General features: G+C 46.7%; 1 protein-coding gene across 2 annotated transcripts in view; it reads left to right on the top strand.

Moving 5' to 3' along the window:
* Positions 1-16,423, top strand: part of GOLM1 (golgi membrane protein 1) — a 54,586-nt gene that overhangs the window by 23,283 nt on the left and 14,880 nt on the right. For both annotated transcript variants that reach the window (XM_082656822.1, XM_082656823.1), the window contains exons 4-5: positions 6,985-7,039; positions 9,897-9,999. In XM_082656822.1, coding sequence (XP_082512948.1) covers positions 6,985-7,039; positions 9,897-9,999 — 158 coding nt within the window. The remainder of the gene's footprint in view (positions 1-6,984; positions 7,040-9,896; positions 10,000-16,423) is intronic.

Below are 16,423 nucleotides of genomic sequence, written 5' to 3'. Positions count from 1 at the left end.
TGCGGAAAGTTAGAACTTCCCAAACTGTGGCCTCTCCCACAGGGGAGGGCGAGTTGTTGGGATTCCCATTTGGGAACAGGAAAACTGGCGCTCACGGAAGGGGCTGAGCCCAGCTCCTCCTGCGGCCTGTGCGGGTGGGTCAGGAGGAGGCTGGACCCCACGCTGCTGGCGGCAGGGGCGCTTCCAGGCCGGTTAATGACAGCCGGGGAGCGTTTGGATTGCTGAGGCTGTACGTGCTGCCATCAGTGCTTTTCTCCCTCTGAAAGCAGGGAGGAAGATTTTCCAGCTCCAGCCCTTGTGTGGGCAGCTTTCCAGTTGTGCCTGTCCTGGTGAGGGCTGGGGCGTGGTGCCGAGGAGGGGCACCCCAAGTGGGCTGCTCCAGGGGAAGGGCTCCAAGTCCCCTGGCAGCTGGTGACAGACCATCAGGGTCTGCGCGCTGAGAAGGACGCCGCTCCGCCTGAGAGCCAGCTGCTAGACAGGCAGCAAAGAACCATCTGGGGTTCCCGCGGCCTGCCCTGTTTGGGTCCTCCTGGCAGTTCTCTGTGACCCAGGTCACGGTGGGCTAGAGGCTGGGCGGCCTGTGACATGGGAGACAGTTACCCCAGGTTCTCAGTGAGGGCAGTCTCAGTTTGCTCCCACCCCTCCCCTCCCCTCCCCTCCGCCCCTCCTCCTTCTCTCCTCTCCCCTCCTCTCCCCTCCTCTCCCCTCCTCTCCCCTCCTCTCCCATCCTCTCCCATCCTCTCCGCTCTCCTCCCCTCCTCTTCCTCTCCTCTCCTCTCCCCTCCTCTCCCCTCCCCTTCTCCTCCTCTCCTCTCCCCTCCTCTCTACTCCCCTCCCTTCCTCTCCCCTCCTCCTCCTCTCCCCTCCCCTCCTCTCCACTCCTCTCCCCTCCCCTCCTCTCCATTCCTCTCCCCTCCTCTCCCCTGCTCTCCCCTCCCCTCCTTTACCCCACTCCTCTCCCCTACTCTACCCTCCTCTCCCCTCCCTGACCCTCCTCTACCCACCTCCTCCTCCCCCCTCCTCTCCCCTCATCTCGCCTCCCCTCCTCTCCCATCCCCCCTCTCTCCTTCTCCTCCCCTCCTCTCCCCTCCCCTCCCCTCCTCTCCCCTGCTCTCTGCTCCTCTCCCCTCCTCTTCCCTTCCCTCCCCTCTCCTCCCCTCCTCTCCCCTCCTTTCCCCTCCTCTCCCCTCCCTTCATCTACCCTCCTCCTCCTCTCCCCTCCTCTCCCCTCCCCTGCACTCCTCCTCCTCTCCTCTCCCCTCCTCTCCCCTCCCCTCTTCTCCCCTCCTCTCCTCTCCCCTCCCTTCCCCTGCCCTCCTCCTCCCCTCCCCTCTCCTCCTCTCCCTTCCCCTCCCATCCTCTACCCTCCTCCCCCTCTCCTCTCCCATCCTCTCCCCTCCTTTCCCCTCCCCTCCCTTCCTCTCCCCTGCTTTCCTCTCCCCTCCTCTACCCTCCTCCTCCTCTCCTCTACCCTCCTCTCCTCTCCTCTCCCCTCCTCTCGCCTCCTCTACTGGCATCTCCCCTGCTCTCCCCTCCTCCTCCTCCTCCTCTCCTCTCCCCTCCTCTCCTTTACCCCCTCCTCTCCCCTCCACTCCTCTACCCTCCCCTCCTCTCCCCTGCCCTCCTCCTCCCCTCCTCTACCCTCCTCGCCCCTCCCCTCCCCTCCTATACCCTCTTCCTCCTCTCCTCTCCTCTCCCTTCCTCTCCCTCATCTCCCCTCCCCTCTTCTCCCCTCCTCTCCCCTCCTCTCCCCTCCTCTCCCCTCCTCTCCCCTCCTCTTCCTTCCCCTCCTCTCCCCTCCTCTCCCCTCCCCTCCTCTCCCCTCCTCTCCCCTCCTCTCCCCTCCTCTCCCCTCCTCCTCCTCTCCTCTCCCCTCCCCTGCCCTCCTCCTCCCCTCCCCTGCTCTCCCCTCCCCTCCTCTACCCTCCTCCTCCTCCTCTCCTCTCCCCTCCTCTCCTTTACCCCCCTCCTCTCCCCTCTCCTCCACTCCTTTCCCCTCCCCTCCTCTCCCCTCCCCTCCTCGCCTGCCCTCCTCCTCCTCTCCTCTCCCCTCTTCTACCCTCGCCTCCTCTCCCCTCATCTCCCCTCCCCTCCCCTCCTCTCCCCTCCTCCCCTCCCCTCCTCTCCCCTCCCCCCTCCCCTCCTCTCCCCTCCCCTCCCCTCCTCTCCCCTCCTCTCCCCTCCTCTCCCCTCCTCTCCCCTCCTCCTCCCCTCCCCTCCTCTCCCCTCTTCCCCTTTCTTCTCCCCCTCCTTCCCTCATCGTCCAGTGGACAGTTTTCGTGTAGACATGTGTTCTCTTGAGGATATACCTAGCAGTAGAATTACTGGGTCATATGATAACCGTTCAGCTGTTTGAGGAGCTGCCTAATTGTTTTCCTCGGCGTCTACACCATTTTACCTTCTCCTCAACTTGGTCTGAGGGTTCCACGTTCTCCACATCCTTGCAGTACTTGTTATTTTCCTTTCGTTTGTTTGTTTTTCTTGTCGCCATTCTAGTGTTGTGAAGTGGTACCTTCTCATTTTGATTTGCGTTTCTCTAATGACGCCGAGCATCTTTCATGTACTTTTGGCCATCTGTGTATCTTCTTTGGGGAAATGTCTATTCATACCCTTTGCCTACCTGTTTCTTTTTACTTAATTTAATGTAACTGCTAGAGAATTTAAAATTCCCATATCTGACTGACATTATGTTTCCCTTGGGTAGCATTGCTTTGGGAGATTTTGAAATCGATGAGGGTAAAAAAACGCGTGCATACTTCATATTCTTCCCTTCATTCTTAATGTCATTCACCGGTCACGAAGGTTAAATTCTTTTTGAGGTTCACCTCCCAGAGCATTAACAGGAATGTCATTACAAAGAAGTTATCCAGGCACCTGATCGCCGGTGGGTTGGCAAGGGCTAGATTGTTTGAGGGTCATCTTTAGGAAGGCTTAAGGTGGACCCACATCTTCAAAGCAGGTTGGTTATTTTAATGAGCCAAACAAGCACAGCAATAAAGGTCACCTTCTCTTTTCTATAACGTGATGAGCCTCACTTCCAGTGAGCTTTTCCAAAGCTAGCATTTTAACAAATTTAGTCATTTGTGTCTTATTGAGCTTTTCAGAACATGATAATCTACTGTAGATTTATTGCTTTGGAAATTTACTATGACATGTTGAGGTTATTTTCTTAGGAATCTAATGGAGAAATAGTTTGATCAAATATACTTATTTCCTGCCTAGAATAGAATGGTTATAATACATTTGCTTGTGGGTGATTCATTCCGAGGTGTTCTGAGCTTAGTGTCCAGTTAAACTCTGGTAGCACTTCCTTGTCTGCTGCTGAGAGTTTCCAGGGGACGGGTCACACGCACCAGGAAGTACAACTCCCCCAAAGTCTCTCGGCACCAAAATGTGAAAGTCAACTGGGTTGTTTAGAATACAATACGTAATTCATTTAAAAATAATTTTGTGGGCTTCCCTGGTGGCGCAGTGGTTGAGAGACCACCTGCCGATGCAGGGGACACGGGTTCGTGCCCCGGTCCGGGAGGATCCCACATGCCGCGGAGCGGCTGGGCCCGTGAGCCATGGCCGCTGAGCCTGCGCGTCCGGAGCCTGTGCTCCGCAACGGGAGAGGCCACAGCAGTGAGAGGCCTGCGTACCGCAAAAAAAAAAAAAAAAAAAGATTTAAAAATAATTTTGTTTAATGCAGGTGTTTTTTTCTTTATATTGAACCCCCCAAAAAGCTAGAAGCGTTTTCCTAAAAATGATTCAAGATTTTTGGTAAATATAAAACTGCAGATATAAAGATCTTGCTGGCATTTTATGGTTCCTTTCTCATTTACTTACGTGGAGACTGTATTTTTCCATGCATCCGTAAGTAGGCGGGGGAAGATAACTAAAATGTATTTTGTTTGGAAGAATAAAGTCACGTGGGAGACAGAAATATCTTCAGATGTTTCAAATTGGAGCAATTCCTGAGCCCTCAGGCAGTTGCAAACTCTAATAAGGATTTTTTGGGTGGGGCTGACGGGAATGAGTGGAGAAGGGGCAAGTAAGATTGCCATAATTGTTGTAGAAATGATTTGCCCAGGAGAGATTGGCTTTCGAGATTATCAGCATGTAATCACTTAAGTGCTCCTTTTCTTTTTCTTTTTTTTTTTTACATCTTTATTGCAGTGTAATTGCTTTACAATGGTGTGTTAGTTTCTGCTTTATAACAAAGTGAATCAGTTATACATATGTCCCCATATCTCTTCCCTCTTGCGTCTCCCTCCCTCCCACGCTCCCTATCCCACCCCTCTAGGTGGTCACAAAGCACCAAGCTGATCTCCCTGTGCTATGCGGCTACTTCCCACTAGCTAATCTACCTTACGTTTGGTAGTGTATATATGTCCATGCCTCTCTCTCACTTTGTCACAGCTTACCCTTCCCCCTCCCCATATCCTCAAGTCCATTCTCTAATAGGTCTGTGTCTTTATTCCTGTCTTACCCCTAGGTTCTTCATGACATTTTTTTTTAATTCCATATATATGTGTTAGCATACGGTATTTGTCTTTCTCTTTCTGACTTACTTCACTCTGTATGACAGACTCTAGGTCCATCCACCTCATTACAAATAGCTCAATTTCGTTTCCTTTTATGGCTGAGTAATATTCCATTGTATATATGTGCCACATCTTCTTTATCCATTCATCCGATGATGGACACTTAGTCCATCTCCGGGCTATTGTAAATAGAGCTGCAATGAACATTGTGGTACATGACTCTTTTTGAATTATGGTTTTCTCAGGGTGTATGCCCAGTAGTGGGATTGCTGGGTCGTATGGTTGTTCTATTTGTAGTTTTTTAAGGAACCTCCATACTGTTCTCCATAGTGGCTGTACCAATTCACATTCCCACCAGCAGTGCAAGAGTGTTCCCTTTTCTCCACACCCTCTCCAGCATTTATTGTTTCTAGATTTTTTGATGATGGCCATTCTGACTGGTGTGAGATGATATCTCATTGTAGTTTTGATTTGCATTTCTCTGATCCTGTTATTTTTCTGTTCTGTTTCAGCACTGTCGTTCAGAGGGAAGGTGGTTTTGATACCCATGCAAGGTGGAAATTGAAGTGTACAATTCAGTTGTGTTCAATATATTCATATTGTTGTGCTGCAAATGTCTGGAACTTTTTCGTCTAGCAACACTGAGACTTTACGCCCATTAAACCCTAATCTGTCCCCTGCACCTACCCCTCCCCCCTCCCCTCCCCCACCCTTGGCAGCCACCTTTCTACTTCACGTTTTCATGATTCCATCTGCTTTAGACACTGCTTGTGAGTAGAATCATACAGTACTTGCCCATCTGTGATTGGCTTAGCATGATGTCCTCAAGGTTCACCGGTGGTGTAGCATGTGACATTCTTTCTTTTTAAAGGCTGTGTTCTATTCCACTGCATGTATATGCCACATTTTCTTTATCCATTCATCCATTGAGGGACACCTGTGTTGCTTCGATTCTTGACTAGTGTGACTAGTGCTGCTGTGAACATGGGTGCAGATATCTCTTCAAGATCCTGCTTTGTGTTCTTTTGAATATATACCCCAAAGTGGGACCGCTGTGTCTTAGGGCGATCTTTTGCCTTTTTAATTGAATGTGTGCAAACCTTTTCTGAGAGTAGCAGGACCTGCGAGCTGTGTGAATCTGATTCCCCGCTGGCCCACGCAGAATGTCCATAAACACTCTTCTTGATGATCTCTCCGTGAGAGATTAACTGTACAGATAGTATCACTGTGACTTCTTTCCTGTTGTGCCAGGAAATGTTCCACATGGTCAGACCTCCTGAAATAAACACCAGAATCGTTTGGCCAGATTGCACAGCTAGGCACTCACCCCAGAAACACCTTCCTCCAGAAAGCTGCCTCCAGGACGGAGGGCCGGACGGAGAGGCCCAGGAGGGAACAGAGGCACAGAAGGGTGAAGGCGGCGTGGTTGTCATGTTCTTCTTTACCCAGGAACGAGACAGCAGCCTGTCTCCAGGTTACGGCCAGCAGGTTGACAAAACCTTGTTGATTATGACACAGTAAGAAACTTCCATGTTATGGCCCAGTGTGCACCTCTGTGTGTGTGTCCAGAGAACATCACTTACCTGTGTGACGTGTGTTGGTATTTCACGTTCTGGTCCCCTCTTCAGGTTCTTGTTTGCTTTTGCACCCGGTACAGTCACGGGATCGTTGTCCTGCTGGGGTTCACATCCGCTTTGGCACGTACGCAGTAAGGAAGAGTCCGTGTCTGGGGCAGGCCTGCCGGGCTCGGGCTCGGGCTCTGCCTGTTTGCTCTTGAGAAGACCACGTGACCTAGAGTCTCTAAAGCCAGCTGTGCCTCAGTTTCCTGTCCCCTACAGTGGGATCATATTGTGCCCCCTCACACAGCTGGTGTGAAGAGCCATGGGGCCATGGATGTGGGGTGCCCAGAGCGGCACCTGGCCCCACACTCACTTTTCTTACTTTTTACTGTTGTTCACTGTTATCCCGAGGCCCGTGTTGCTTCTTCCTCCTCTGTTGTCAGCATTCCCAGCTTTGTGTAACTGGGAGTTAGTTCCTCTCCATCCTTGGAGCTCGTAGGGTCTGGATAGAAGAAAGAACGTCAGAAGTTAAAATGGATTGGGAAGCTTCGCAGGCGGATCGGTCGCTGAACCCCCGTTTCTTTTCCCCATCAGCCAGGCTGGAACTCACTTTGCCTTCTGACTGAGACAGGGCTGTACCTGGGCTCCCCCAGAGAAAGGCCGGAGTTGCTGCTTCAGCCGGCGCGGAGCTGAAACAGGGCCGGGGAGCCGCCCGCCCCTTGCTTGGGTCGCAGGCGGGTGCTGGGACACTGGTGCTCATCCCTCCCCAGGCGCAGAGGGCTGACAGCCCAGCGTGGGAGGGGGGCCGCTCCCACCCTTTCTTCCACAGGCGCATCTGTCAGGGCTCTTCTGAGTTGTCAGGTTGCCAGTGTTTCATTATGTGATTATCTTCCTTGCAGGCAGTTTTAGTGAATAACATCACCACCAGCGAGAGGCTCATCAGAACCTTGCAAGGTGAGTTCCACTCCCCCCAGACATCAGGCCTGTTAGGAGAAACCCACCTTCCCTCTGTCCTTTTCTAGGGTCGCTTAGTGCAATCTAATGATGGGTGGTATTACAAGTTATTGGGTAATCTTTACTCTTGTTGCCTAACTATGTTTCCTTAGAGAGCTTTTCCTTTTATGAGTTTACTGAATACATGGCAAGCTGTTACGTAGAGAATTCAGATTCTCATTTTGTGATACATTAAGAAATATATGTGTGTGTGTTTAGGTCACCCAGAAATCAGATTTCCTTCATGAAATTTATATAGAAATGATCCAGCTTAGTGTAATTCCGTTTCCTAGCTCCTCTTATTCAGTTTGGCAGCCAGGGTTTTTCTTGGGGCCCTTCTGAAGCCGCCGGGCGAGGCAGGGATGGGGTGAAGCCCCTCTGTGAGGTGTGACCGGAGGGGTCACAGGGTCCAGTGCAGCCTAAGAACCTGATGAAAGGAGCACTGGGGCTTCTGATCCCTGACCTGACCCTAGTCTCACCTTTGCCCCTAGTTAAACTCCATCAGTGCCCTCAGCCTCAGTTTCCACCTCTAAGGTGGGAAGGTCAGTCTAGAACTGGGCTGTCCAGAACTGTAGCCACAAGCCTCCTGTGGCCAGCGAACGTTTGAAATGTGGCTCATGGGACAGAAGAACTGGATTTTTCATTTTTGTTTAATTTTCGGCAATTTAAATTTAAAACTGATACTTGACTCAGTTATTGGGAAACTTAAGTATCTTTGGGACAACTTGGGTGTACCAATATCCTTTTTAACTGTAAATTTTATGAAATCTAAATTCAGATCAAGAATTCCCAATTCCTGTTTAACATCTGAATTGAGATGTGCTGTAACTGTAAAATACACACCAGGTTTCAAAGACTTAGTATGAAAAAAAGAATATAAAACGTCTCATTCATAATTTCTCACATTAATTCTATGTTGCCATGGTAATATTTTGGATCTGTTGGGTTAAATGAAATATATTATTAAAATTAATTTCACCTGATTTTATTTACTTTTTAAAAATGTGGTTGCTAGTAAATTTTAAGTGACCTGTGTGGTTTATAATATTATAGTTCTGTTTGGCAGTGCTGGTCTAGAATTCTAGTTCCAGATCAGCTTCTAAGAATATTAATAGGGGAAATGCAGAGATTCACTAAGTTTAAATGGGTTGCTTGACTGCCGGGGGCTTCTCAGAGCTGATGATCTGCTGGTCAGTCCTCAAGTAGGGCACAACAGCCTGCAGCTGTTTTTATTTTTATTTTTAAACAGCTTTAATTTTATTTATAAAAGTTTTATTTTTAAACAGCTTTAATCAGGTGTAATTGACATACAGTAAACTACACATATTTAAATTGCACAGTGTGACATACGTTTTGACGTAAACGTACGGTTGAAGAAACCACCACAGAATCAACACAGTGAACAGATCCATCAGCCCAAGATGTTTCTTTGTGCCCCTTGGTAATCCTCCCCAGGCCCCTCTGATCTGCTTTCCGTCCCTCTAGATGAGTTTGTAATTTTTATAGTTTTGTATACATGGAATCAGACGGCATAGACCCTTTTTCGTCTGGCTTCTTTGACGCGGCATAATTATTTTGAAATTCATCCGTTCTGTTATGGCTGCCATAGTTCATTCCTTTTTATTGCTGAGTAGTATTCCATCGCCCCATGCTCGGTTTGATTATAGAATTTTTTTTTTTAAGTTAGGTCTGTTGAAGTATAATTTACACATGATAAAGTTTACCCATTTGCAGTGTACCTTTCTGTGTGTTTTGACACATGCACTGTCCCCTGGATACCGGAGTCGAGACACAGCTCGTGTCCGTCACTCCAGGAAGCCCCACCCACACCTGCCCTCACCTCAGCCGCACCCAGCGACCAGTTGTCCACCCCCGTAGTTCTGTCTCTTCAAGCATGGCATATAAATAAGTGCTTTTGAGATGGATCCCTGTTGCTATGTGTATCAGCAGTTCATCGAATCCTTCACTTTTATTTAATTTGATCCCCCCCCCCTCCGGCCCCCCAGAGAGCCTTGTAGGTCTAGGGTTGTGAGGACAGACCTTGGGGAAACTCCGGTGTCTGTCCAGGGCCGTGTTTCAGGCCCTCGTTGCTGCCCTCGGCCCGTTCTGGCGTCCCCTTTGTGGCAGCTTTTCCTTCTATCGTCCCCAGCCTGGCTCTTGGTCAGTGAGCTGCTGCTTTTTTTCTACAGAGCTTTTCCGAGCCAAGTCATCAGGGCAGCAGTGATGCGGCTGATGGATTTCCTCAAAGAAAGCTGTTGTTTCCCAGATAGGAGGGTCAGGTGACTAAGTGCACATGGGGCCTCAGAGAGTAACTGGGCTGTGACCAAATGACAGGATGCTGGCAGGTATCCTGGTAGCTGAGAACAGGGGGTGCAGCAGGAGTGGCTGCTTATCTGACTGGATGTCGAAATTAGCGTTTCACAGATCGAGGGATACGTCTTCTGGGGGCAGGAGACACAGTGGCGTGTGTGCCCTTGTGGGACAGTTCAGGGTTTAGGATGTCTAGGAGAGAAATAGGTGGATAGAACCTCCTGGTGCATTGTAAGGGTTGCAGGTCAAAAAGAAGATTTAGGAGAGATGTGTGAAAAGGAATCAAGGTGCTGGTTCCCATAGGATCGCACATCTTCTGGGCCGCTTCCAGGGCTGGGGTGGGGAGGTTCCTGGGGAGGGGCCGTGCTCTCATCCCTTCCTCTTTCCCCTCCTTATTCTGTTGGTGCCACGGCCCATGGTGTTCCCATGGTGGGTTTTGGTGTGCCTGCTGTTGTCAGGATGGCCATGCCGGTGCCCTGTGTGATTTCGTGTCCTCCTCTCCGTTTAGACCAGTTAAAGGCCCTGCAGAAGAATTACGGCAGGCTGCAGCAGGATGTCCTTCAGTTTCAGAAGAACCAGACCAACCTGGAGAGGAAGTTCTCCTACGACCTGTAAGTGTGTCCACATCAAGTGTGTGCCACTCGGGAGGCTGACGTGTTTTAAGCGGAGGGTGGTGGATGGGGTGCAGCATAGTCTCCACTGGCCTTTTCTGTTATAGAGCATATAGGTCTTGAGGAAAAGGTTCAGTCCCTTTTAGGAGTCATGTCCTTTAGACATAATGCATTTTATTTTTTAAGTGTCAGCAGTGCTTCGGAAAGCCCTGGAGAAGTGTTAGCCAGTGGGCTCCTCATTACAAGAGGGCAGTTCTCCTTAGCAAGAAATGACTTAACTCAATATACCTTAAAATATGTAACTGAGAACTCTATAAAGCACAGGTGTGCTGGTTAAATCAATAATCTAAAGTCTTTAAAAATGTGTTCCAAAAGTGCTCAGAAGTGGCCTAAGTCAAACTCATAGACTAAAAGGAGTTTGGTATAATATTACTATAATGTATCACTGGGTGTTGGCATTGTGGGCATTTTGTTTTCTTGAGACTTTTAAGTGTCTTTCCAAATTTTTGCAGTGAGAATGGGGTACTTTTATTTTTTTTTAGCTTTACTGAAGTATGATTGACAAATAATCATTGCATGTATTTAAGCATAAAAACATGATGTTTTGATATACCTATACATTGTGAAATGATACCCCCAACCAAGCTAATTAACCATCCATAGGCTCCCATCTTTACCTTTTTTGTGTCTATGGTGAGAACACTTGAGATCCACTCTCTTAGCAAATTGCAAGTATAAAACACATTATTATTAACTGTAGTCACCACGCTGTACATTAGATCTCTAGCGTATGGTGAGGACAATCTGTTTTAAGCTGATGACTTTAGTCACATACAAAAACTCTACACTTTACATATCAGAGTCCTTCTGTGGTCAAAACAAAGCAATAAACTTTTTAAAAGTTTGGCTAAACCCATTAGTAAGATAGTAAAAACCAGTTTAGAGGGTAGCAAGTAAAGTTGTAGTCTATGTATTTTTCTCCCATTTTCTTCATAGCAACAGTATAACTCAAGCACAGGAACTTTGGGATTCTGAGACAACCAGCTCCCCTAACTCCACCCTCTTTTTTCTTTGACTTACTTCTATTTAGTCCATGTCCAAGTTCATACAGAGTTTTTACATAATTGCAGTTACCATTAAAATTGTTAATCATTTTTTTACTTTCTTGCATGATGTGTATTTAAAACTCCATTTTGTTTCCAAATATTAAATACTGCATAATGTGGAGGTACCAAATTCAATTCACCATTTCCCAGTTGGATATTTAGGTTAATTCTAAGTTTTGGTTATTGTACATTGGCCTGACATCAATACAGATAACTTTTTAAAAGTTATTACTTTGGATTATTTCCTTCTAAAAAAAGACTGGATTGTAGGTTTAGTGTGTCAGTTGGTATAAATCGCCAAATTGCCTTATGAAAGGATTTTAGCCATCTGGTCAACACCTCCTCATAAGGATTCTGATGTCCTTCCACTCACCATAATATCTTTCTGATCACTTTAAAACTAAATACTACTAAAACCAGGAAGCCTCAAATACATAAATATGCAAAGGACACGTTCAAACAATGCAAAGGAAATGTCATTAGAAAACATGCATGTGGAACCTTCTCCAGCTAGGCCAGTGGCTCTCAGTGGGTGGCAGTTTTGCTACCAGGAGACCTTGGGCAAGGTCCCAAGACATTTTTGGTTGTCACAACTCAGAGGAGGTGTTACTGGCATATCGTGGGTAGAGGACAGAGATGCTGCTACATCCTGCAAAGCACAGGGCTGCTCCCACGACAGAGTGTTTATCTGGCCCAGGGCACCAACAGTGCCCAGTTGAGAAACCCTGAGTTAGGCTGGTAGTCACTGGAAAGCATTCAGACCAAAGTGAAGTGCTCCAGTCTTCTTATTCATCCTTGAAAGATACCTTAACACACACGTTTCCCTTCCATTGACTGAAATACAAGAAGCCGTTAATGGCCTCACTTGATAAATGCTGACCCAGAAGATTTTGACCTAGCTGGAAATCAGCCAGGACCCAGTGACAAGGAGGGCAGTTCTGCTCCCATATAGGAGTGTTCAGACAGGCAGTGAGCAGAATACTCAAACCTGGTGGCCATGCGTGCAGGATGCACTCTTTTTCTCTCAGGAAGTTGATAGGTGAATTGAAAAAGCTGACTGACTGCATCTGTTTTACTAGTTGTGCCCCAAACCTTGTACCAGATAGAGGATGCTTCCCATCCTATATCTGATGTGTATCAAATGTTGAAAGCTGGAATGAGTTAGGTTTTCTTAACTTTCTCTGGTTACAGACCCTTTCTGAGAATTCGATGGAAGGTGTAGACGCCTTGTTAGCAGTTTTATAAATGGATGTATACACAGAGTTGCATGTTCAATTTGAGGGACCGCTGAAGCATACCTACCTGCATGCCCTCTTCGTTATGTTTCCTTAGGCTCCTCGCGGCTGCGACAGTTTCTCAAGCTTTACTTACTTTTTATGGTCTGGATTATTTTTTATTAGTTTTGAGGAGTACTGGTCAGGTATTTTGTAGAATGTCCTTCAGTTGGGATTTATCAGAAATTTTTCTCGTGGTGAAACTGGGGCAGCACATTTTTGAGAGGAAGGTCACAGAGGTAAAGTGCTATTCTCATGGCTTCACATCCAGCGTATGTGCTATCAGGATGACTTACCACTGTTGATCACCTGATTGAGGTAACGTTTATCAGGTTTTTGCACTGTAAAGTTACTCTGTTTTTTTCTCCCTTTATGCTATCATCTTTGGAAGAAATTCACTGTGCTTAGGCTGCACTTAAAGATTGTGAAGTTATGCTCCACTTCCCCAAGGATGGAGCGTCTTCACAGATTATTTGGAGTTTTCCTGCACAGGAGATTTGACGACTCTTCTTATCTGTCTAATTATTTATATCAGTATGGATTCATGCATATTTTGGGTTAGAATCTAATACTGTCTTATTTATTTTTTCTTTTGCTTACATGTTTTCCAGCTTTTGCCATTGGGAACTCTTTCAGTTGATTCCTTTATCCAGTTGACATATCCCTGATATTGTGGGTTTGGTCCCCCGCCGCTTTTAAAATTACTTTTTTATACTCTGGCACCAAAAGATGCTCCAGACTCATTTTCATGTATTTCCCGTCCCAGTCCTAGAATCAACCAATCAACCATTTCTCCAAGGAGCCCTTGTTCTTTTTATTGGAGAATGGTATTAGAAACCAAGATCTGGATACTAGGTGTGTTTGTTACTACTAGGGTGTCATTGCTGCTAGGCTCTCTCAGATGACAGAGCAAGAGATATATGTGTGTGTATACTAACTCGTGTTATATATAGATACTGATAAATATTTCTATATGTATTCATCTGTATCTAAATTAAACCAAACATGAATTTGTACTGCTGTCCGCAACTCTAATCCGTTTACGTTAACATAATAGTATGTAATTGGTTATGTTCTCAACGTGGGACGCTATTCAATTATTTTATCAATGTTTTGTGACTCAGAACAGTTTTTTAAATTTATTTTCTTTTACTTTTTTGGCTGCGTTGGTTCTTAGTTGCAGCATGTGGGATCTTCGTTGAGGCATGGGGGATCTTTCATTGCAGCGTGGGCTCTTTGTTGTGGTGCGCAGGCTTCTCTCTAGTTGTGGCATGTGGATTTTCTCTCTCTAGTTGCGGCGCGCAGGCTCCAGGGCACATGGGCTCTCTTGTTGAGGCGCGTGGGCTTAGTTGCCCTATGGCATGTGGGATCTTAGTTCCCTGACTAGGGATCGAACCTGCGTCCCCTGCATTGGAAGGTGGATTCTTTACCACTGGACCAGGGAAGTCACTGTGACTCAAAACATTTTGAAACTGCCTGTGGCAAAGACCGGTCAATGCTTATCCAAATCCATTCATCTTTTTGCCCAGCAAAACTATTGGGCAAATTCCTTGCAGTTAGGTATGGCCAAGTGACTTAAGTTCTGGCCAGTGGGGAAAGGAAATCATGGGGTGGGACTTACAGGAACGCTTCTGAGAATAAGGACAGTCCACTGCACATCCCTTTCCTTTACCTTTTCTCCTCCCTCCTTCCTGCTGCCTGGGCTTCACACAAGAGGGCTGGACCACTCGCAGCTATCCTGGATCATGAGGTAATCATGGGGATAGAAACCAATGTTAGGATATTGAAACAGCAAGAGAAGCCTGAATTTTTGATGACTCAGAGCTGCCATACTAACCCTGGATTTCTTTTATGTGAGGAAAAATAAACTGCTATTTTTTGGCCTTTTTGTTTCACCTAGCCAAACCTGATGCTAACTTATATACTTTTTGAAAGTGCCTTTAAATATTGTTGTTTCTTAAACTAGATCATTTTCATCAATGCTCATCTGTTACCCCCAAAAAAGACTTCTCAGGAAAGGCCATTTAGATTGAGTCCTAAACAATAAAGAGCAGAGAAAGGAGATTAGGAGATGTTAGGAAAAGAGAACCTGGGGAGCCCAGAGTGATCTGGGCAAGGCAGATAGTATCATACGGTCACGGTGGGAGTGAGTACGAGTAGTATCTTGAGGATGGGCGTGAAAGTGACTAGTTACGTGGACCTTGCTGGGAAAATCTTCTCTTTCACAGATTCTGATGATGTGAATGTTAGGTCTTTTGGAATAGTCACACAGGTCCATGAAGCTGTGTCCTCTCTCTTTCCCCCGTCTGTTTTCTCTCTGTGTTTAGATTGGGTAATGTCTATTGTTCTGCCTTCCAGTTCGTTGATTCTTTCCTTCTCTGAGTTTAAAAATGTTGGTTATTGCATTAAATTTCCATTTGGTTCTTCTTTATATCTTCCCTTTCTTTGCTGAGACTTAGTTTTTCATTTCTGTCAAGCATGTTTTAATTACCCATTGAAACATTTTTCTGGTGGCTGCTTTAAAGTCTTTGTCAGATCATCTTAACTTCTCTGTCACGTTGATTTGGTGTCTGTTGATTGTCTCTTTTTGTTCAATTTAAGATCTTCCTGGTTCTTCATATGATGAATGATCTTTGATTGAAACCTCTGGGCAGTGGTGGTGAAAGCCCTGGCTCTTCATTGACATCCTCTGACGCCACCACCTGGGGAGAGGGAGGGGAACCTCATTAGTGTCAGATGGGGATGGAAATGCAGGCTTCCCATGTAATCTCCAGTGACACCACTGTGTTGTTCTAGATCCTAAGGTCCCTAGCCAGTCTGCCTTCATCTCTCCATCTTTCAGAGTCTTCTTATGTTTGTTTTATTTATTTATTGTTTTAAATGTTTAATTCTCATGGCAGACAATGTTAGTCACCTACCCCACCTACTTCCTCTTTTTTTTTTTTTTTTTTTGCTGCACCATACGGCATGTGGGATCTTAAATCCCAGACCAGGGATTGATCCTGCACCCCCTGCATTGCATTGGAAGTGCGGAGTCTTAACCAGTGGACCACCAGGGAAGTCCCTGTTTGTTTAAAATGTAATGTCCAGAGTTCTAGTTGTGCTTAGTGGAGGAAGAGTGAAAAATACATCTACCCCATCTTCCCGGAGTAGAAGTCCAATTCAGATTGGACACTACCCAGAGGTAGCACAAACCCCACGTTATGGGGCTCAGTCCCACAAGACTGCCCCTGCTCTGGACGCTAGTCAGAAGTTCTCGGTGGCCCCAGACCACCTGTTCTTTCTGCCTGGGTAGCTACAAATTCAGGCCTTCCCCACCCCCCCTCAGGAGCAGTAATTCTCTAGAACTCAGGAAAGTCCTAAACTTACAATTACAGTTTTATTATAAAGCATACAACTCAGGAATAGCTAAATGGTAGAGACTCGTAAGGCAAGGTCTGGGGTGGAGGTTGGGGGCAGGCAGGAACTTCTGTGGGAGGTGGGGTGCCACCTTTCTGGTTCACAGATACGTTCACCAAACAGGAAGCTCGCCAAGTCTCATAGTCCAGGATGTTTATCTGAGGCTTTATTACATAGGCGTGACTGATTGAGTGGCTGGCCACGTGTTTGAACTCAATCTCTAGTCTCTCCCTGCTTCCTGAAAAATGGGGCTGTAAGTTCCAGCCCTCTAATCATATGGTTGGTTCCCCTGGCCGCCAGCCCCCATCCTAAAGCTATGTTGGCTCCTCCCAGTAAGTCAACTCATTAGCATAAACTCAGGTGTGGTCTGCAGGGGCCCATTATGTATAACAGAAGACACTCCTGTTACTCAGGAAATTCCAAGTGTTTTAGGAGCTCTGTGCAATACTTGGGGACAAAGACCACATTTTTTTTTTTTTTTTATGCCACAGATTATATTTTAAAAATTTGATTTTTCTCACCAGTGAAGTTCACTTATTTTACAACAGTGTGACATATTTTTTTGTAACTTTCAGTTAACTCCAGTTTTCTTGTCACTTAATAACTGAAAACACATTTGTTGCCCTGCCTGTGTCCTCTTCAGAT

This window comes from Grampus griseus, assembly GCF_964374135.1.
Source record: "Grampus griseus genome assembly, chromosome: 6".
Classification (NCBI taxonomy): Eukaryota; Metazoa; Chordata; class Mammalia; order Artiodactyla; family Delphinidae; genus Grampus; species Grampus griseus.
This window is presented reverse-complemented; position numbering and strand designations above follow the sequence as displayed.